The sequence below is a fragment of the Lissotriton vulgaris genome, chromosome 6 (genome assembly GCF_964263255.1).
Source record: "Lissotriton vulgaris chromosome 6, aLisVul1.2, whole genome shotgun sequence".
Classification (NCBI taxonomy): Eukaryota; Metazoa; Chordata; class Amphibia; order Caudata; family Salamandridae; genus Lissotriton; species Lissotriton vulgaris.
The window spans coordinates 61,612,561-61,634,872 of NC_141694.1; the positions used below are offsets into that span (position 1 = coordinate 61,612,561).

Consider the following 22,312-nt stretch of genomic DNA (forward strand, 5'->3'; position numbering starts at 1 on the left):
GTATTACTACCAGACAGTGAGACAAAACGGGAATGGGTGTTGGCAGGATGGGCCATCTCTGACTTGATAAGGGGGGGTGGGCGAAGCTGTCACCTACTACACTTGCACATCACAAAGACTCTGCTTCAGAACACTCACAAAGGGTTTCACACTAGTCTTTATTTGCCCCAAGACAAGAGGGAAGAGAGGAAGGAGGTTACAAACACCTTTGGGGGGTGGAAACCTCTAGAAACTTCTCCTACTTCATAGCTGGCACCATGTGTAAATATTGAACCCTCAGACCCACCTATTCAGTACACACCTGGACCCGTGGAAGATTCAGAAGAAGGACTGCTGTGCTGCCCTGCTGCAAGGAGGACTGCTACTCTGACGCCCTTCTGTCTGCGTGGGAATGACTGAACCTGCATCTTAAACCCAGGACCACCTGAGTGATTCCAAGGGCTAGTTAGCTGGCCTCCTGATCATAGCCTTGGGGGAAGAAAAGTCTCCACCCCTCTTGAATTCAGCACCTGGTCTTTGCTCACTGCAAGTCCTAACCCCTCCAAGTGGTGCCTCCCCAGTCCTGGACCCTTGGAAGTAGGGATAAAGGTGCTTTGCCAGCCCATCTGTGGTCCCCACTGGAATCATCGTGAAGTGACACAAAACCTTACAAAGCCTTGCCACGCAGCTGCCCGCTTCATAGGAACCAATACAGAGAGACGCAAAGACCAGCCAAGCTTCACTGCACATCTCACCAGCACTAAAGCAGAGCGATGCAAAGCCTTGCCACACAGCTTCATCTGAACAGAAGCGGACTGATACGAACGCTTGCAAAGCACCGCTGCGCAGACATCGCACAAAGGGCATAAGGAGCAATCCTCAGCGGGTCAAACTTGGCCCTGTGCCCAGCCTGCACTTCATCACTGAACTTGTGACTTTATCCTGGTCCGGCACAACCAGATAATCACAGTTGGCCCTTTGTGCTTTTAAGCACTATCTTTGCCTCAAGCTTTAAAATTGCATATCTCCAGTTCTAGTGACTGGATTTTTTTTTGTTTTAGTCTCAAATAATATATAACATTTTAGTCTGTTATTCACTAAATCAAATCAAATCATATATAACTTTATTCGATTGTTAAAAAGCAATCATAAAAGCATACATAAAAAATCATTGCATTTCAATTCATTTCACTTCATTTTACTATATCTCAGTGCAATACAAAAAGTTCATTGATGGCGAAATTCCATTAGAGATATCCTTTCTCTAATTAAAATGCGCTATATAATCATGGTTTTTCTACTATACATCACTCTTTTCAGAAACACTGTGATTGTTGCAATAGATGTTATGTTATGTTATGTTATGTTAATAACTTTTATTCGGCGCACAGCTGCCCCAGCGAAGGGGCGTCCTGGCGCATGATCAAGTACCACAACACAACAGGTCAGCTGAAAGGAAAGGAATCAGTTAGCAGAAGCGAACAGGTGGGTTTTAATGGCGCGTCTGAAAAGAGTCAGGCTATTTAAGGCACAAATATGTACAGGAAGGGAATTCCACAGATCCACCGCCAGAACACGAAAAGAGCGTCCTCCCATCCTACTCAGTCTGAACCTAGGCTTAATCGCCAGATGGTGAGATTCAGACCTGAGGGACCGCGTGGGGACATACGGAGAGATAAGGCCCGCGAGGGCAGGAGGAGAGGAAAGCTTCAAAATCTTAAATGTCAGACAGAGAGCCTTAAATTTGATTCTCTGTCTGACCGGAAGCCAGTGAAGGGAGGTCAGGACAGTAGAGACAGAACGTCGTCTCGGAAGGCCAACAATGGCCCGTGCAGCAGCGTTCTGCACCCTCTGCAGCCTAGTAGCCTCAGCCTGATTAACTCCGAGCAGCAGGGCACTCCCGTAGTCCAGCCGGGAAAGGATAGAGGCCTGAACCACCAGTTGCCGAGTGGGAGGGTCGAAGAATTTGAGGACAGTCCTCGCAGGATACCAAAACAGGTAGCTGCTGTCTTCTTTGTATGGCTGGTAAAAGAGAGGTTGGAATCCAGCCAAACCCCCAGATTTTTAACTTCGGCCGCTGGGATGGGGGGCACCCCCAGTTCGGGAGGCCACCACTGGTCTCCCCAGAGTTCCGCCTGCTTCCCTAGAATCAGGACTTCGGTTTTCTTAGCATTAAGCTGTAAGCAGTTGCTACGCATCCAGCTTGCCACAGCTATAAGTCCTGCACGGAATCTGGGCGCAGTCACCTCAGGGTCCCCACTAAGTGTCACCGCCAGCTGCGTGTCGTCGGCGTACGATGTCATGGTAAGGCCACATTGCCTGACGACAGCGGCCAGCGGCTTCACATACAGGTTAAACAATGTGGGGCTCAAGGCAGAGCCCTGAGGGACACCCAGTCCCAGAGAGTGGAAAGAGGACTGGCCAGGTGGAATGGCTACCTTGAAAAACTGGTCCGAAAGGAAAGAGCAGAACCACTGAAGAGCCTTCCCCACAATACCCGCTTCCTCCAGGCGCCGCATCAAAATGTCATGAGACACCGTGTCGAACGCGGCGCTCAGGTCTAACAGTAGGAGCGCCGCAGTCTGCCCCGCATCCAGCACTGACCGCAGATGCTCGATCATAAAGAGCAACGCAGTTTCAGTGCTGTGTTGTGCGCGAAACCCATTTTGACTCTCGTCAAGAATATTATTACGAGAGAGGTGGGCAGACAAGATGGAGTTCACGTGTGCCTCAGTGACCTTGGCGGTCCAAGGCATGAGGGAGATGGGCCGGTAGTTCTCAGGGAGCAAGGGGTCTAAGTTGGATTTCTTCAAAATAGGGCTGACCACAGCTTGCTTCCAGGAGGGAGGAGCCACGCCCTCACTGAGGGAGAGATTAATCAGGTCCAAGATGGGCTCACGACAGAGAGGCGGGAGAAGGGTAAAAAACTCCGGCTTCAGCGGGTCTAAGGGAGAGCCAGATTTAATTTTGAGGCTCAGAGTGTCAAATACCTCAATAGACATGGCCGGCAAGGAGGACAGAGTTTCGGAAACCGAGACCTTCACATCACTAGGAGCATCCCCGGGAACAGATGGTATAAATCCTCGGTAGATTGCCTGCACCTTCTCCACGAAAAAGGATGCCAAACTTTCACAGTGAGAGTCCGTGCAGATTTCTAGCGAGGTAGCCCGTTTACCCATCAGGTCTTTGAGTACCTTGAAGATTAATTTGGAAGGGTTAGGGCTGTTGGAAAACTCAGCTGCATAATAAGCAGCCTGGGTTTGACAGATAGCTCTGTGGTAGATCTTAAGCTGGGCAAAGTACAGCGATTTTAACGAGGGATCAAAGGATTTCCTCCAGGCCCTCTCAGCTTGCCGGCAGGTTCTCTTGAGCTCGGCGAGGGTCTCATTATACCAAGGGCTGCGATTTTTAGCGTGACATTTTGACCAGCGCAGAGGTATAAGAGAATCGAGGGCAGTAAGGACCCAGTTGCAAAACTGTTCATATCCCTGTTCCACATTCTGCGGTTTGCCTAGGGGCTGTGTCTCCAATATCCTGACAAACTCCTCCAGCTTGAGTTTACGCCAATTTCGCTTTAGGATCTGTTTGTCCACGGGTTTCAATTGTGGGTTATCTAAGGGACATGACACTTTAACCAACAGATGGTCAGTCCAACCCACCACCATCGGGTCAGATGTTCTAGCCCGAACTAAGATCATTGGTTGTCCAAGTATTGAGTACTTAACATAGCCAAACGACCTTGGCGGTAGCCCATCTCTCTCAATAAAGGCACAAAAACACTACGCCTGTTATTTACTAAATTGGTGTGGTATATTCTTGTGTTGTATTTTCACTTTATTACTGCTTGAAGTGCTACATACATTACACATTACCTCTAATGGATCACTGAAATAATATCGAGGGACAAAATATCGACTTGCAAAAATATCGTGGACAAAATATCGACAGTCAAAATATCGAGTTTGTATCTACAAACAGGTAAGTACAAAAATATTGAGTACAAAATATCGTTTACAATAATATAGTTGTAAAAAATATCGACTTTATTAAAAACAGTGTTAAATTAAATTAATATTCAAATTTAATTACTAAAATATACTTAAAAATACTTAAATTAACTTATAATAATTAAATAATAAATGAAAATAATAAAAATAATTTTTTACAATCTTATTTGTTAAAACATATATATATAGTAACATACTATAATTAAATAAGATACTATTATATTACCGTACGATACCAGAAGTGTAAAAAATACTATTCCCACTCCAAAGAGTGCAAGCGTAGGGAAAGCGTTGGATAGCGTAGGGGTTAAAATTACTATTCCCACTCCAGTGGGTGCAACAGTAGGGAAAACTGACCCTGAACCCAAAAAATACCCCTTTACCCAAGAACTGAAAACTGACCCTGAACCCTAAAAATACCCCTTTACCCAAAAACCCAAAACTGACCCTGAACCCTAAAAATACCCCTTTACCCAAAAACTGAAAACTGACCCTGAACCCAAAAAATACCCCTTTACCCAAGAAATGAAAACTGACCCTGAACCCTAAAAATACCCCTTTACCCAAAAACTGAAAACTGACCCTGAACCCTAAAAATACCCCTTTACCCAAAAACTGAAAACTGACCCTGAACCCTAAAAATACCCCTTTACCCAAAAACTGAAAACTGACCCTGAACCCTAAAAATACCCCTTTACCCAAAAACTGAAAACTGACCCTGAACCCTAAAAATACGCCTTTACCCAAAAACTGAAAACTGACCCTGTACCCTAAAAATACCCCTTTACCCAAAAACTGAAAACTGACCCTGAACCCTAAAAATACCCCTTTACCCAAAAACTGAAAACTGACCCAGAACCCTAAAAATACCCCTTTACCCAAAAAACCAAAACTGACCCTGAACCCTAAAAATACCCCTTTACCCAAAAACCCAAAACTGACCCTGAACCCTGAAAATACTCCTTTACCCAAAATTAATTAATATTATTTAATTACCAATTAATTATTAATTAACAATAACAATAAAGTAAATATATTAGCACATTAGCTGTAATTAATTTAATTTAATCATTAATATTATTTTTTCCCAATTAATTAATTAACAATAACTAAAAATTATATATATAAATAAATTACTCTAATTAATGTAATTAACTAATTAATATTATTTAATTACCAATTAATTACTAATTAAAAATATGTACTAAATTATATTAATTAATTAACTAATTAATATTAATTAATTACCAATTAATTATTAATTAAAAATATTTACAAACATATATTAATTAATTATTAATAAATTACTCCCCACCCTTATCCCCTATTAACCCAACATCCCGCTCCTAAACATTAACTACAATTTATATTACTATTAATACATTTTTTTTAACCTTTTTCTACATATTATCTATATTTTTTACTTTGACTATTTATCAATATTTTGTCTTGTCAATTTTTTTGAGTCGATATTTTTGTACTCGATATTTTGTTATTATTTTATTCGATATTTTGACCAACGATATTTTTGTTATCGATATTTTATTGTTGTCGATATTTTTAACTCGATATTTTGTCCATTCGATATTTTGGAGTGGATATTTTGTCTGTGCACCACCTCTAATTATAGCTCAACTGCTTGTGTGCCAAGCTCCTAAGGATTGCAAGCGCGGGTTAATTTGGTGTGTGCTTGTGTTTCACCCTGACAAGAATTGTGGTTTCTACTTGAGTGAGGCTTCACCCCCTCAACAAGTAAACTAATTTCCTACAGTTGGTGAGTGTGGATACGTTATCTGTATTGGGTACTTAGTTTTAATTGTTGTTCATATTGCCTTAACTTCTGTGAGACCACATCAAACCCTTTCCTAAAGCCCTGCACTGTCTCACAGACAACACTTTCCTCAGTGTGACTTAGTTTGGAGTGGAAATATTAAATCTGATTCCCCACCTTCATAATCCAAGATGTTTCCCAACCTTGGTTAGTTTTGAGTCAGTACAGTAAATCTGCACCCCGCTGCCTCTCCCTGAGTCTGCCATTTTCAGTGATGTTGCTTAGTCTGGATACGTCTCAAACTCCCCAAAATATATTCATGTTCAACAGATCTAATTGGCCTGCAGTTAGAATAGTAATTTTGCCCATTAGTTGGATTGGAGTTAAAATGGTAACTCTGACACCCTCCCCTGAATAGATGCAATTTTAGCTGCACTGGAGCTTGAATAATAAATCTGATTCATCCCCACCATGTACATGTTAATTAACATAAATATTCCTTAAAGAATAATTGCAAAATATATAATTTTAATTATATAAAATATATTTTTTTAAAGCATTGCAACTTTTTTAAAATGTGAAATGAATCTTTAATTGGATACATTTAATATTGTGCAATTGTATTGTCAATTTTTCAAAACTATATTCTGGTTCTCAATATTTTTGCGAATTCTAATGTTAATTTTAAAACTCACTATTAATGTAATCTATATATTTATATCAGATCTTTTTAACTTTAGATATTTTAATAGGATGATATTTTGGCATCCTAATTTTTGTTATTTTATGATATGTATTGAGTTCACTATATTTTGGTATGTTGATATTTTTATTGTTAATATGCTGGACAACAATCCATACGAAGATCAGATAACTGAATCTTGTAGTGACAGACATTGCAGGATGCGGCATTCCGGGAAACCATTTGGGAAGCAATGAGGGACTACTTTACATGTAACCAGGGTATGGCATCTAGCGTGCGAGTTGAATGGGAAGCATTCAAACCATTAGTCAGAGGTCAGTGCATTAGCATTGTATTAACATTAGTTCAAGTTGCAGGGCATGTGCTGAAGTAACCATTTTCACTGTGTGTTATATTCCAAACAGATTCATTACAGCTTTCTACAAGTAATCATTGAAAAAGTAGCATAAAGGCTATAACATAAAATCATAAAAGAAAATCAATATAATAGTTGAGGTAGCTGTGCAATCCAAAATACGCCACCCGCTAGTACAATGTCCATTACATGACACTTTGCATTTTACATCATCGATGTAGAATTGCCCAGGAATATAAGTACATACATGTAGCAGCCTACCAATGTGGTCTGTTTCCTATTACACCAGTAACCAGGGCACATACAATCTAAATGTAGCAGGTACAACCAGGAGATAAATCCCTCCTCAGGATCTATCCCCGATGGAACAGCAGACCAAGCATCGGAGTACAATAACAACGGGTACACACAATGCAGAGGGAATCTACCCATGGTAAGATACCATGGGTAGATTCCCTTTGCATTGTGTGCAACGGGAATTTATTTATAAAGCAGGCAAAAGAATACCCTCTTGGTACTAAGAGAATACATAAAAAGAGTAAAACTTGCAGGAAGGCAGACAGATGTACTGACAAGTTATATGGGTATGTTTTCAGTAACCGCCTAAAGTGCAACACGTATGACGAGGTGAAAAGGTTTAAACGTAAACAATTCCAGTGTTTAACTGCTCTATTGAATAGGGTGGTCTCCAATGGTGAGAGTTCTTGCAACAACAGCAGACCAGTAGGAAAAAGTGGGAGGCCAGGAGATGACTTTGGAGGCCAAAAAAGCTGATTTTTCAGGAACGGCTTTTTGGACAATAGTCAAGACTTTGGAAATTACTCTGGAATCAATAGGTAACTAATGAACGGGATCTAAGCACAGGAGTAATACGTGCTCTTCTTGTGCCAGTTAAAATATGAGCCTCAACGTTTTGCACAAGTTCCAGTCAATGAAGGTTTTCAAACAATACCAGATAGATGGATTGGTATAATTCAATCTATTAATTAGATAAGAGCATTTTTTGTCAGTCATTCATCTTTATTCGGATACAATCGTAACCATAAATGGCATTTATCACTTAAGTACGCAAATTGCAATCAACGACTCGAAGGATCGTTTTAATAATTTGCAGTTGGGAGAAACATGTGTGGGCAGGTGTGGGAAATAATTGTGGACTATAGAAACAGTGTGTCGTCTAGGAGCACCACTAGGTTGCATACCATTTTGAGAGCGTGGGCGAGGAGTCCACGACATCCAGATACCAAGATCAATGGATCAAGATTATAGTCAATTGCTAGAGACCTGAATGTGCCCCCAGAAAAAAAAAACGTGACAAGGGCTTGTCTGAAACAAGCTTGTCCAGATTTGGAAACCTTTAGTGGACATATTAATTAAGAGGGTGCAAGGCAGTAAACCCTGTAGCGAGGTGGGGACAAGAATAATAGGTTCTGCTGTTGCTGCCAATGCAACAGGATTAAGGAGCACAAATGTCAGTCACAAAGGCAGTGAAGAGGACAAAGAACCAGAAAGCCATGGTTCACCTAAGAAAGGAGTGATGTTTTTACAAGGGGGATTTACAGCTCTATAACTCAGATGTAGAGGAGACCATGTCCAAAGCAGTCCAGCCTCCCGGTTTGTGGCATACTCTTCAGTGTGGGTGTTGTGCCTTCCACCACCACTATAGATTAACCAGGTGAATAACTATCCGTCATCTTTCATGGTTGGTTTAGACTGAAGATATCAATATGCCTGTAGGTGCCTTGTACTCCATGCTGGGTCGCCCTGCTTTTAAGAGACTGAACGGGTTGAGAAGAAAGGGCTTGTTATATTACCTGTGACAAGTATGTGGTCAATGTTGGTCTAGTAGGTGAGCTTTACTTTGAACCAGATCATATCAATCACCAGTAGATTTTTGTAAGCTCCATGTTAGACCTGTCAGCCCTAGGGTGGTCTTTCCCTATTTTTTTCCGCCCTTGCCTCATTTTTCCCACCTTCTTTTTTGTTGGCCCCTAGGTCTCCGGGCACCTTTCCATGGCCAACCCATGCTAAGGTGAAGGCTCTCTCTACTTCAAACATGGCTGCCACTGGCCCCTGCTACTGCAGCGTGGTCTTTTTCTAGTAGCACCCTAGTTGCCAGGAGCTGGCTGGGACCCTAAACATTGTTGCAATGCCAGCCTGCCATCGCCTGCCCATAGATAGAGTGGGGAAGCGCCTGGAACCTTCCAGAAGAAAGGCGGAGCCTATTTTTGCCGCCTTAGAGAGTGGTCACCTGACCTGGGCATATATAAGGAAGGGAGGGAAACTTTTTAGTCAGTTGGGGCATCACTGACCTGGGGGACACACGCAGGAGATTTAGGCGGTAGAGCCTAGTCAGGGACCTATGCCACTGGGAGTGACAGGGCTGAGGTGCTGCCTCCTAAGTAGAGTGAGGTATCCTAGGCTAGCCCACTGATCTGGCCCGGCAGGAGGGGAACCCAGGGACCATCTTCAGTGATCTGAGGAAACTTGCCAAGTCTCCAACTCACACCCCCCCCTCTTCAAGAAACCACCTCATAAGGGCGCAAAACCAACCAAGCGCCGAGAAGCCTACTTGCTGGTGTTGCCCGGGCCGCTGGGGGATCGACCAGGTACTGTGTTGTGCCACTTCTGCGCCCCTCTGCCTCCATCTGTGCCTGCACTGTCGTGCCTTGCTCCCCTGCCTAACTACCTGGACTGCCTGTCAAGCGCTCCCTCTATCTAGCGCTGGGACACCAACTTGTCTGAAGTGCTGTGCACCTGCTAAATTGCACCCCTGTGAGCAGCGCTGTACCTGCCCCATTTGCCCCCGTCGAGTAAACTGCCCCCGAGGCGCTACACCCTGAAAGTGCCATCCGGCTCGAAGCGCGCTGTATACCCCGGTGTTGAGCTGAATGAAATTGCCCCCACAGCGCTGTGTGAAAAGAGCGCGCTGTTGAACTCACCGCCGCAGCCCGATCAGGCGAAGTAATTTCCCTGGGGCGGCCCTTGGTGCCAGGAGAGGGCTGCCGCGATTGCCTGAGACTACACCTACAGCCCCCTTTTGTGATCTGTTGCGGCGGCCCCCGGTGTCAGAAGAGGGCCGCCGTGATTCCTGTCAGGCCGCGCGGGCCTGACGCGATTGCCTGAGGCCTTCCTCCCCTTGTCCCGTGGTGAGGACGAGGCGTCCCTGGACACGCCCCCTTGGGCGCCGCGGCCCGCGCCTGACTGAGTCCCGGGCCGCTCTCGTCATCGCGAGCCCGGGACCAGGGAGATTAGTGCTGGGGAGGGCTCCGTGAGCGCTGAGAGCCCCTCCCTCCCCAGCGCGAAGCGAGTGAAACTGCCCTGGGGTCGGAGGGAGGCCCGAGAAGAGCGCTAAAGCCTGCCAGATTCCAGAGGGCTCTCTGAGAGGAACGAGAGCCCTCCCCGGCCGACACCTCCGCAAGGGCCGAGAAGGCCGAAGATAACAGGTAACCCCCGGGGGAGGAGGGCGGCGAACACGCATGGACGTGGTGCCTCCATGGTGGTAGCAGGAGGCCCTGGGAACGCCTCTCCCCCCGGGAGAACTAAGACTGGGCCCCGTGAGCTTGAATTGGGCCCCTTTGAAACCGGGCCGGGGCCAGGGCCCTCTCGAACCCCGGAAGGGCCACCCGGAAAGAGCAAATTCGTGCCTGGGGGTAAAGTTAAATGTTCACATATTGATGCACTGGTTATAATAGCTCACGGAAGTGTCCAGGTTGCTTCTATGACTGTAGGCACTGGTGAATGTGGCCTAACTGAGAACTTTTACCGAGACTGAAGGCAAATGCGTGAACTTACCTGGTGCCTTGTTCTCTGTGCTTAATGAATTGGTTATTCCTCCATAGGGAACTGTTGGGTAACTACTTGCTAGGGAAATGTTTTATGCCTGCTAACTGAACTGTTAATTGAATGCCTTGTACTGAATTTCTTGCAGGGGCGGGCTTCATGGAATAGTTATGGAGATGTGCTATGTTGCTTATTGACTTACCCCCCCCCCCCTTACTACTTCAATGAAATGGTTATTCTGGATGAAATGATCTAATGAAATGTCCTGCCTTTGATTAATGCTAAGGTTACCGCGACAGGTTATATTGAATACTGAATTGCTCTCTGGATGAAGGACTCTAATGAAATGTTTATCTTTGATGCACTGCTCTAGATAAAATGATTTGATTTTTACTCAAGCTCACTGTTGTGGTCTCCATCCTTGCGTGTGCGCTTATTGTGTCAGTGGGTGTGTGCTGTGTAGTCACTTAACACCTGAGCTTTCGGATGCCTACCTGCTCGTGCCAGGCTACCCCCAGGGAACTGGTGACCCCAGTTCCTACACTCCCCCATTACCTGGGAAGCATCGGTTCACTCGGATGTGGCCAAGGGGGGTCTTGACATACGCTCCTCGAGGAACAACCGCTGCCTCTCTCTGGATTAGCTCTATAGTACCAATGAGACGGGTTTCCTCCTTGATTGGGATCTTAAAAGAAAAAGAAAATATGGCAGTGGGTTAAATTATTCTAACTTTAAATTCCTTTAGATAATGCACTGATTTCATACTACACATTTAATATTCGATATGTGCTGTATTTCTTATTTCTTTATATTTAACTACCTTGCTATTTACTTTAGCAATTTTGATACAGGCGTTATTACTACTCTACTTCTGTTCTTAAATAATTCACTTGCATTTGTTCTTTCTTTGCTTCACTTATGTTTTCACCATCAGGGGAGTAGCCAGAAAAATAAAATACCCCCCACGTTGAGCCACTTGGAATAAAATTTCCTAGCAAAATGAGCGAACCCGACCCTTTTTAGGTCTCGCCTGTCGATGCGCATGCGCATCGAGCAAGGCGAGAGTATTGCGAGTTATCCACTCTTTGGCAACACTGCAAGGAATCGTGGCGATTCCTTGCAGTGCCCGTGACTTTTAAGGTCAATGCGCATGCGCATTAAGCTTATGCACATGCGCATTGACCTTAAAAGTCACGGGCGCGTGCATGTCCGTCTTTGTTTACCCGCTCCGCCCCCTCCCGCCGTGTCGCCTTGCCTACTCTCTCTCCCCTCTCCGCCCCCGTTCCGCCCCCTCCCCTTCCCGCCGTGTCGCATTTCTCCTCCCCCCTCCCCTCTCTTCCCTCCGGCTTCTTTTTTTTTGTTTATTTTACTCGCACCTCTCCCCTCTCCGCCCCCTCCCCTTCCCGCCGTGTCGCATTTCTCCTCCCCCCTCCCCTCTCTTCCCTCCGGCTTCTTTTTTTTTGTTTATTTTACCCGCCGTGTGACACAGATCCAGCATATACCCTTTCTAAAATACTAACCAGCTACCCCGTTCACTTGTTGTCCTAGGATCCCTCCCGTCTGTTCCCGCACTCCTCCCACACCCCGCTCCGCCCCCTCACTCTCTCTGCCCGCCCGCTCTCCACTCCACTGCTTTCTTTTGGGCCTCCAGAATACACAGAAGGAAGTGCGTATGTGAAAAGAAAAAGGAGGACAAGTAACATAGGTAAACGTCACAGGTGAGTCATATGCCCTAGTATCTAGCTAATACATCCCTCTCGTATCAATCGTAACTGATTTTGATCAGAGTGCCGAAGTACCGTATTGATTGCCAACTCCCCCGAAAAAGGCGGTGTGATCATCACCCTACTACGCTTACCTCTCGTATGCTAGCGGAGGAGGGTCTCACAATCCGATTCTGATCGGCTATGCTTTCAATTCTAAAAGTATTTAATGAGCTGGGGGCTTGGCAAGCCTATCAGAACAGTAGGGATTACAAACTGACACTTTAAGGGTGGACACTAGGCGGGGCTGACTGCCTGTTCCGCCCAGCAAAGCTTGCGATTGCTCCAAAAACCGAAAAGCCCGTCCCGGAAGTGACGGAAGCGTTCATGACAGCGCTAGCCGACCCGGATATGACTGTTGTAATCTCTGAGGGCCGCTGTTTTTCAGAGTGCGCCGAGACTTTACATTTGTAACGTGTTCAGTAGTCTTCGTGTTTGGAGGGTGTAGAGACACATCGAGATCAACCGTCCCTTGGTAGAGGGTGCTTTACTTACTCCCAAAGAGCCACGGAAACAGTACAGGTGGTCGTGTCAGCAAGAGGCACTTGAGGAGAAATAAATGGCTGTGTGACACTGGGGCATCACGTTTCCGTTCCTCGGCGTTCTTTTTAACTAGTTTCTAAAGCGTCAGACTCGTTGCTTGAAATGTAGTATCGGAGGACCGCAACATTTTAAACAGGTGGAACACCGAGTATGGGATTGCGCTCTCGCAGACCCCCAGGAATTTTGCTGCATCAAAGTGGACATTTATTTTTCACCTTTTTATTACACCATTTCTCGGTTTATCCTAGTTTAAAGTCCCCAAAACGTCACCTTCTCCTGCAATCAACCTGCTCAGTTACCACCATTCTCTACCAACTTCCAACTTGCAAGACAGAGACAGTTTACAACCACTCTCACTCACCCTCACTCACCCTCACTCACCCGCACTCACCCTCAACCCCTCACTCACCCTCACTCATCCTCAATCACCCTCAACCCCTCACCCACCCTCAACACCTCAGCCTAACTCACACTCACCCTCACTCACCCTCACTCTCACTCACCCTCAACCTCTCACTCACCCTCAACCTTTCACTCACCCTCAACACCTCACTCACCCTCAACACCTCACTCACCCTCAACACCTCACTCACACTCACTCTCAATCATCGTCACTCAACAACTATCAACATCACTCACCCTCAACGCCTCACCCTCAACACCTCACCCTCACTCACTCACGCTCAATGCCTCACCCTCAAACATTCAACCTCACTCACCCACCCTCAACGCCTCACCATCACTCACTCACCCTCAACCCCTCACCCTCACCCCCTCAACCCCTCACCCTCACTCGCCCTCACCCTCAACCCCTCACCCTCAACCCCCTCACCTTCAACCCCTCACCCTCAACACCTCACCCTCACTCACCCTCAACTCCTCAACCTCACTCACTCACCCTCAACCCCTCACCCTCACTCACTCACACTCACTCACCCTCAACCCCTCACCCTCAACACCTCACCCTCAACCCCTCACCCTAAACCCCTCACCCTAAACCCCTCACCACCTCACCCTCAACCCCTCACCCTCAACAGCTCACCCTCACTCACACTCACCCTCACTCACCCTCAACCCCTCACTCACCCTCACTCATCCTCACTCACCCTCAACTCCTCACCCTCACCCTCACCCACCCTCAACCCCTCACCCTAACTCACACTCACCCTCACTCACCCTCACCCTCACTCACTCTCACTCTCACTCACCCTCAACACCTCACTCACCCTCAACCCCTCACTCACCCTCAACACCTCACTCACCCTCAACACCTCACTCACCCTCACTCCCCCTCACCCTCACACAGTGCAATAGGTCTCGGAGGATTTTTAGTTAGAGCTTTTACAATTGTTTATGGCTTTTTTGATTTGTAATTCTTTAGCATTGGCTACAGGAAACAAAAATGCTAAAGATTTACAACAAAAAAACCATAAACAATTCTAAAAGCACTAACTCTAATGCTGCGAGACCTATTGCATTTCCAATGCTTGTTATTAAAGAGATAGTGGGCATTATTGCCCAGATGAAAAAGCTTCAGAATGAGGCTTTTTTGCAGTATGATTTGAAAAGAATGTTGCCAAACTGCACATTTAGCAGCATTGACTTCTTTCTTTCTCTGATTTATTCTTTCCTTTTTTCTCTCCATATTTCTTTCCTACTTTCTATTTCTTTATTTTCTCCCTTTTCGATCTCCTCTCATTCTGTATTCCCATTTTTCCCCTGTTTTCCCCAATCTTCTTCCAGGTGTCTTTTGAGCTCTCTTTCCTTCTTGCTTTCCATCTTTCCTTACCTTCTCAAATTTGTATTTTATCATCTCCTGTACTTCCTTTGCCTATTCTCTCATCCCTCTTTTTTCTTGAATTCCTTCCATTTGCTAAGTCTTTATTTTCTTTCCTTCCATCCATCTCTCATTTCTACTTTCCAATGTCATTCTATTTTCAGATTTACTTTCTTTCTCTCTTCTCATTTATCTTCTTTGTTTCTTCCTGCCACCCCTTTTCCTAAATGTCATTCTTTTCTTTCCACACCCATTCTTTTTCCCTTTCTCTCCTTCTCTTCAGTCTTCTTTTGTGCCTATGTTCCATCCTACTTTCCTTTTAACTTTTCTTCTTTCAGTTCTTATTTGAAATGTTCTTTCCTTCCTTCAAGGTATTGAGTTGTCTCTAACGATTTTTTTCTGTTATATTCAAAACATTTTTCTTCCATTCAGTCACCATTTTTTACTTGTTTTAACTTCTTCCACCCCTTCCCCATCCCACAGTTTTTCGACTGTAATTTATCAATCTTTCCTTCTGCTTTGCAATGACCTGCAAGCCACAGATGAAAGTTAAGAAGGGCCGGGGGCGTGGTTTGGACGCCGGTGAAGATGGCCGCCTGATCCTTCTCTCCTCCCGTGGCGCCAAACCTTTCCATATTTTTGGTGTTCTTCCTGCGACTCGAGACTACTCCTGATGGTGCGATGAGGTGGCGGAACCCATCAGGAGCCTGATGGTGAAAAGCTGACAACCGGTCCACACTGCAAGGGGCTAAATGGACGTCAGACTGCTGCGGTCGCATGTGCTCCGACACGGGGGTCTGCCCGCACCGCAGTAACATCAAAGCACCGCCTTAACTTCTCAGGATGGCTGTATGATACCCGCGACAACTCTTGCGACGCCTACTAGCTGATCTGCATATTCGGCCACATCTGAAGCACTGTAAGTGCGGCCAAGAAGCCTCGGGGGGGTTCAGCCTCCAATTACAGGTACCGCAATTAGCAGCCTACAAAATGGCGGACGCCCGGCTATGCGCCAGTCCGCTCCCGCGATGTGCTCGCTCCAGCACCTAGTACTAATGAGAGCCTGCAGGGGACTGTGCAGCTATCTCCGATTTAAGAGCAAAGAGAAGGCGATTTTACCAACCTTTTGCCAGCAATTTTACCAGCCTAATATGGCTAGCGATCGATGCTCCCTTGTGCCTTAAAAATATCAGCCTTGCCATGGTGTCTTTACTTGCCCTGTGCTCTGTGCCACTAAGTGCCTGCTCCTTCCATGCCTAACCTGCCATATAGCTGCCTTCTTTGCCAGTTGATAATTGCATACCTGGACTTGACAGAAATGAGGGAAGGCTCCACTATATGACTTGTCTGACCCCAAGATGGCCAACGCCCGGGACATTCATAGCTAATAGTGACTGCTGATGACTTCAATGTTGCTTTTCAATTAACCATCTACTGGCCAGGACAGTATGCACTCATCTACAGCAGGGGCTACATAGGTGCACTTCATGGGAGACGAGCTGCGTTCCTGATTGTGGCGAAAATTGCGACGTTGCGATAATTAGGCGACGGTTACAAACCGCAAGGTCTATGTTGAATGTGCACCACTACTGTTTCAATCCCCAGGCTGCTAATACCACATACATACGCTGCTGATATCGTATCTGTCCCCATCAATCACACGTCACGCTAAGCCCTACCACAGCGCCACCACCATCTGATGCCATCCCTGGGTGCCTGGAGCTACTACAGTTCAATCTCTAACCATGGGGGAAAAGGAAGCCATAAATCTTAAAAGGTTGAAGGCCAAACCACCGATTCCAATTTCACCAGCGCAGGGTGCGCGTGACATGAACGCGAAGCTGGACACGATACTCATCAAGCTTGCTGAAGTCTACGAAACCACAAAATCTACCAGGGAAGAAATTGCGGCGGTGAGGCAAGACATTAAAGACACTAATGCAAGGCTCTCTGAGACTGAAGGCAGGATCAGCCAACTGGAGGACTCAGAGGTGAAGGTAAACAAAGCTCTTAAAGACCTCTCCCTGTCTACATCATCCATGTCACGACGCCTCTCGGTATTGGAAGACCGGAACCGAAGGGGAAATTTACGTATATTTGGTATTCCGGAAGGGGCAGAGGATAAAGATGGCTCATGCATAGCTTTCCTGGAGGCCTGGTTTCCCCAAGCTACCAATCTTTCCTTCAGAGCTCCGCTAGAATTTGATCGCGCCCACAGAGTTCCTGCGCACATCATGCAACAGCAAAAGGGGCCTAGACCGATTGTTTGTAAACTACTTAGGTACCAATACGTAGAGCAAATCCTAATGTTCATGCGCAAGCATAACCCCATCCTATGGAAGACCAACAAAGTATATATGTCCCAGGACTATTGCAAAGAGACTGTCAACTTGAGAAAAAACTTCCTTGCCCTTCGCCCACGCCTTCGGGCACTCGAATATCAATATGGCTTTGTGGGCCCTGCATGTTTTCGAGTAATGATTCAAGGAATGCCGCGAGTATTCACAGACCCTTCACACCTGATAAAATTTCTCGATGTTCCTGAGGAATCAAAGATGGAAACTGCTGCTGCGGAGAATGCTCAGGGAGATGGCACCTAATCCAGGTGACCCGCGTTGTGCGTCCACGTTCATACTATAAGCAGCTTGTCTTTCCATTACACCTGTCTGATTTCCACAAGATGGAAGTTGCCATTGTCTTGGCACTACAATGGATTTGGGGTTCAACACCTGGCTCATAGCCCAGGAAACATGGTCGCCTATGTAGGCCCATAGGAATGAATGTCAATTACCGAATCGGTAAATACCGATTCAGTAATTACTGAATCTTACCGATTCGGTAATTGAAAAAGAGAAATTACCTACATCCCATTTACCTACTCTTAAATACCATAGAGTAGGTAAATCGAGATTACCTACATCTGGCCCCTGGGGTTGTTGTGTATAATGTATGACACTTGACTAGACGCAATTTAGCTGAATTTATCTGAACTACTAGTTATGTTAGCTATCTTGAGTTGACGTGCCTATGATAGGTTCCTGATGTTCTTACTGTCTGTTCACAACCAAGTTGTATCTTCTGCAAATGTAAGCAGGTTATTTAGTATCGCCACGGAAGGGGGAACTGGTGGGGTTGGTTCTCCCTAATCGCCATGTTCTTGGTGTACTCTTTGGGTGGGCAGGGTGGGTTTGGGGTGTGGGTGGGTAGGGTGGGGTTCTTGGTTACATTGGTATATATGATTTTTTCTTTGTCTTTATCTTCATCTTTATCTTTATTCTTGTTCTTGCTCCCACCTCCCCTTCTGTCTCTGTATCCCGGCAGCAACGTCCACTCTTCGGTGGCGAAGGCAGCGCTCAAGGTGTGTGCATATATATCCGTTTACACATATGGGGGTCCCTTGACCTCTCCTCTGTTAGGTATACAACGCCTCGCACACCTTACATCTTACTTCTTGAAGAACATGATGCTTCACAGATCAGATCCACTCTTCCCTCATGACAGCGAATAGACAGTCTATCAAGATAGTATCACTCAATGTTAAAGGTATCAATCACCCAATCAAAAAGAGGAAAATTCTAGACTACATACACAAACAAAAGGGTGACATTATACTATTACAGGAGACTAAAATTGACTCAACACAATTTAATTCTATGAAAAATAAATGATATAGTGAGGCTATAGGATCTGATGCCCTGGGAAAAAATAAACGGGGCTCTCACACTTATTGTGAAAAGGGCCAACATCGATGTTTTACAAAGCATTGCGGACACTAAGGGTAGATGGGTCTCTACTAAATTGGCAAGAGACGGTAGAGAATTTTACGTAACCAACGTGTATGCACCCAATAAGGATGACCAAGGTTTTTGGAAGGAACTCTGTACCCACATTGACATGATACCAGACACTGTGATGCATATCCTAGGTAGTGACTTAAACCTCCCTTTGGATCCTACCCTGGATAGGAACTCGCGCTGTCTCTTCCGACCGAACAACTCTCGCAAAGCAGTCCTCAATCTCTGCTCATGCTTCAACCTGGTGGACTCATGGAGATTGATGAACCCAACGGGCAGAGATTATACCTTTTACTCTCCACCCCATGGCTCATACTCACGCATAGACTATCTACTCATATCTGCTCACTCCACTGCGGACATTGAGGCCACATCCATTGAACCACGCGTGATCTCTGCCCACTCATGCATCACGATGACTCTGGCATTGCACAATGTGGTTAAAAAATCTACTTTATGGAGATTTAATGCTGCGGTCTTAAAAAAGGAGGAAAACAGAGCAACCATTGAATCAGCCATTACTGACTATCTTATGCATAGTAAAAAAGGGGATACCACGGACCTCACAAGATGGGAGGCACTGAAAACGACAGTCAGAGGGGTGTTAATTAAAATACGTGCAGCCATGAAAAAGGACGCTAACTCCACCTTAACAAGGCTAGAGAAGAGATTTCAGCACTAGAGAAACAACATATAGACTCTAAAGATCCCTTGATCCTCAATGACCTGATGAACAAAAAGAACGACTATAACAAAATAGTCCGTGATAGAGCAGGAATTTGGCTTCAACATCATAACAATTTCAGGCTGTGCCATACCAACAAAGCGGGTAAGAGCCTTGCCTCTTACCTGAAATTTAAATTACCACAAACTTCTATTAGGAGCATTGTGGACAAACTAGGGACACCACACTCGGACCCCAACAAAATTGCAGAAATCTTTAAAGATTTCTACGAGGACATATACAGTAAAAACAAAGAAATTGATGGCTCCAAATTAGGGAAATATCTAGACGCTGTAAGCTCCCTTCTCTATAGACACACTACCAAACCGAACTCAACCGACCCATATCCCCAGATGACATTGTCCAGGCCATAAAATCACTTAAAACTGGGAAAGCCCCGGGGCCTGACGGGTTTAGTGCAATGTTCTACAAGAGCTTTTTGCCTGCCCTGACAGAACCACTCAAGGACTTATACGATCATTTTACCAATAGTGGTCAAGTCCACGATACCCCTGCAGAGGCTATTATCGTGGTTCTTCCAAAAGATGGGAAGGATCCGACAGCCCCAAAGAACTACAGACCAATATCCTTGATCAATCTCGACTGTAAGATCTACGCCATGATCTTGGCCAAAAGGATTCAAAAAGCATTGCCCCAATTGGTCCATCCGTCCCAGGTAGGGTTTCTCAAAAACAGACTTTCCAGCGATAACACACGAACCCTGGCAAACATCTTAGAAAGAGCAAAATTGACTACCTCCCCTACGGTGGCCGTGACCTTAGATGCAGAGAAGGCCTTTGATAAGGTCGACTGGGCCTACCTGGAAGCTACTTTACATCAATTTAACCTGGAACCTGACTTCATCCGCATGGTGATGGCCGTATATTCTAACCCTTCAACTAGAGTAAGAGCGGGTGGATGCCTGTTGAATTCGTTCGAGCTAAAACAAGGAACAAGACAAGGTTGTCCCCTTTCTCCTTCACTCTTTGTTCTACCAACTGAGCCCTTTGTTTACTCCCTACGGAACAATGACCTAATTAAAGGCATAGTTTTCGAAGGCACCACAGTCAAAATTTCGGCCTACGCCGATGATGTTTTGGTAGTTTCCGAAAACACAGATTTGGCGATCCCAGCCCTTATGTCATCTATTGCGGACTTTGCGGAAGTGTCAGGATATAAACTCAATAAGGATAAGACGGAGGTTAAACTGCTTAATAATATAGGCGATAAGAGCATTTTGGTATATCCGGTCTATGCTGGCAGCCGAAGAGCTTTAAATACTTAGGCATGGACTTCGAGAAAGACTTAATCAGTACTCTTAAAATTAATGAGCTCTCCCTATATAAGAAAATATCCTCACTCTTGGATGGCTGGTCCCCAAAATTTCTTTCCTGGTGGGGCAGAGTGGAAACTCTGAAAATGGTGATCACACCCCTTGTCAATTATTTAATAAGCATGCTGCCCATGTTACTCTCTGACGACTTCCTCACCAAGATACATAAGCTTTTTAATGCTTTTCTATGGCAGGACAAGAAGCCAAGAATTTCCTTAGGGAAACTACAACTACCAAAGGACAAAGGGGGAATGGGCCTACCAAACTTTAGATGCTACCAAACTGCTTATTTATGCAAGCAAGGGGCGAATAGGTTCCAGGATCATCAGGAATATACTCATGTATGGGTCCAAGTCGAAAAGTCTATCATCAACAACTTACCGCTCTCCACCATTATGAGTAAGGATGCATCAGAATTTCCCCAATCCAACTATATATTCCTTAACCCTAAAAGGGCACTCCTTAACTTAGAGAGACACTGTAAAGTTAAAATACATTTTTCCAAATCCAACTTAACCTCATTTTGGTTTAATCCGGCCTTAAAGGATGAAGGCAAATTCCTCTTCTGGGAAAATTGGTCTATAAAGGGGCTGAACTCATTGCAAGATATATATGAAGGCTACACACCACTAACTTTTGCCACCTTGCAAACTCGATTTGATCTCCAACCACTTGATTTATTTTACAAATTCCTATGCCTCAAAGCATTGATCTCTGCCAGAGCCATCCCTCCACAAAACCCTACGCTTTGCAATAAGTTACTCCACCTCATGTCAACTGGTCACATGGTATCGAAACTTTACTAAATCCTATCTCCTATGCCTCAGAAAGCACACAGGAAGTGTGAGCGGGAATGGGAAAATTAACCTAACTCCTCTAATCTGGTTTTTGACTGGGATAAGATCCACCTCACCCCTTTCTATAACAAAATATCCCCAATACTATCTCAGACCTAATTTATGCTGATTAACAGATCGTATTGGACGCCAGAAAAACTCTTCAAGCTCAGACTCCTAGATTAAGGGTGGGCGTAAAATCCGTTTCGCGGGCGAATTTGCGGATTCTCCGCGATTTCGCGATCCGCGAAATCGCGGTAAAATCCGCGAATCAGCGGGGACGAATTTTCAGCCAAGCAAGGGTTACAGCAGCAGGTGCAAAAGTTGAACCTAATTTCTTTGTAACCTTTTACAAAAGGGTTACAAACAAATTAACTTCAACTTGGACACCTGCTGCTAATTGCTTCCTGGCGCCTCGTTGCCTACTTGCAACTATTCTCTGACCCTGCTCTGACCCTTGAAGCAGGGTCAGAGAATAGTTACAAGTAGGCAACGAGGCACCTGTCCAAGGAATTAAACATCATCTGGAAGCACTTACAGATATAAAAAACAGGAAGAAGGGAGGGGATGGCAAATACACCCATTTTGAGTTGTCAGGAGGGGTTAAACTAAAAGAGACCTTTACAGCACAATTTTCATATGCATTTTGCTAAAAATAAAAAGCTGTATGTTATGTAGGGGCAACTCAGGAATCTGGCCCTTCAGAGATCCGGCCTCTCTTTCTTTCTCTCGTTCTCTCTCTCCCCCTCTCTCTTTCCCTCTCTTTCTCTCTCTTTCTATCTATCTATCTATCTATCTCTCTCTCCCTCTCCCATAAACGACTGCATGGGTAACTTCGCTATGCAAGCGGCTCGCGAAGACGCATAAATCCCCGCGAACACGCAAAAAACCTAGCGAACACGCAAAAAACCCAGCGAACACGCAAAAATCCGCAAATTCGCACA

At 45.3% G+C, this 22,312-nt stretch overlaps 1 protein-coding gene across 1 annotated transcript in view; it reads right to left on the reverse strand.

The window, feature by feature from the left end:
• The window catches only part of RSPH9 (radial spoke head component 9), a 60,741-nt gene that overhangs the window by 7,909 nt on the left and 30,520 nt on the right, over positions 1 to 22,312 (reverse strand). Inside the window, 1 exon segment of the mRNA XM_086925585.1 lies at positions 11,154 to 11,283. Within this exon segment, the coding sequence (XP_086781711.1) occupies positions 11,154 to 11,283 (130 nt within the window).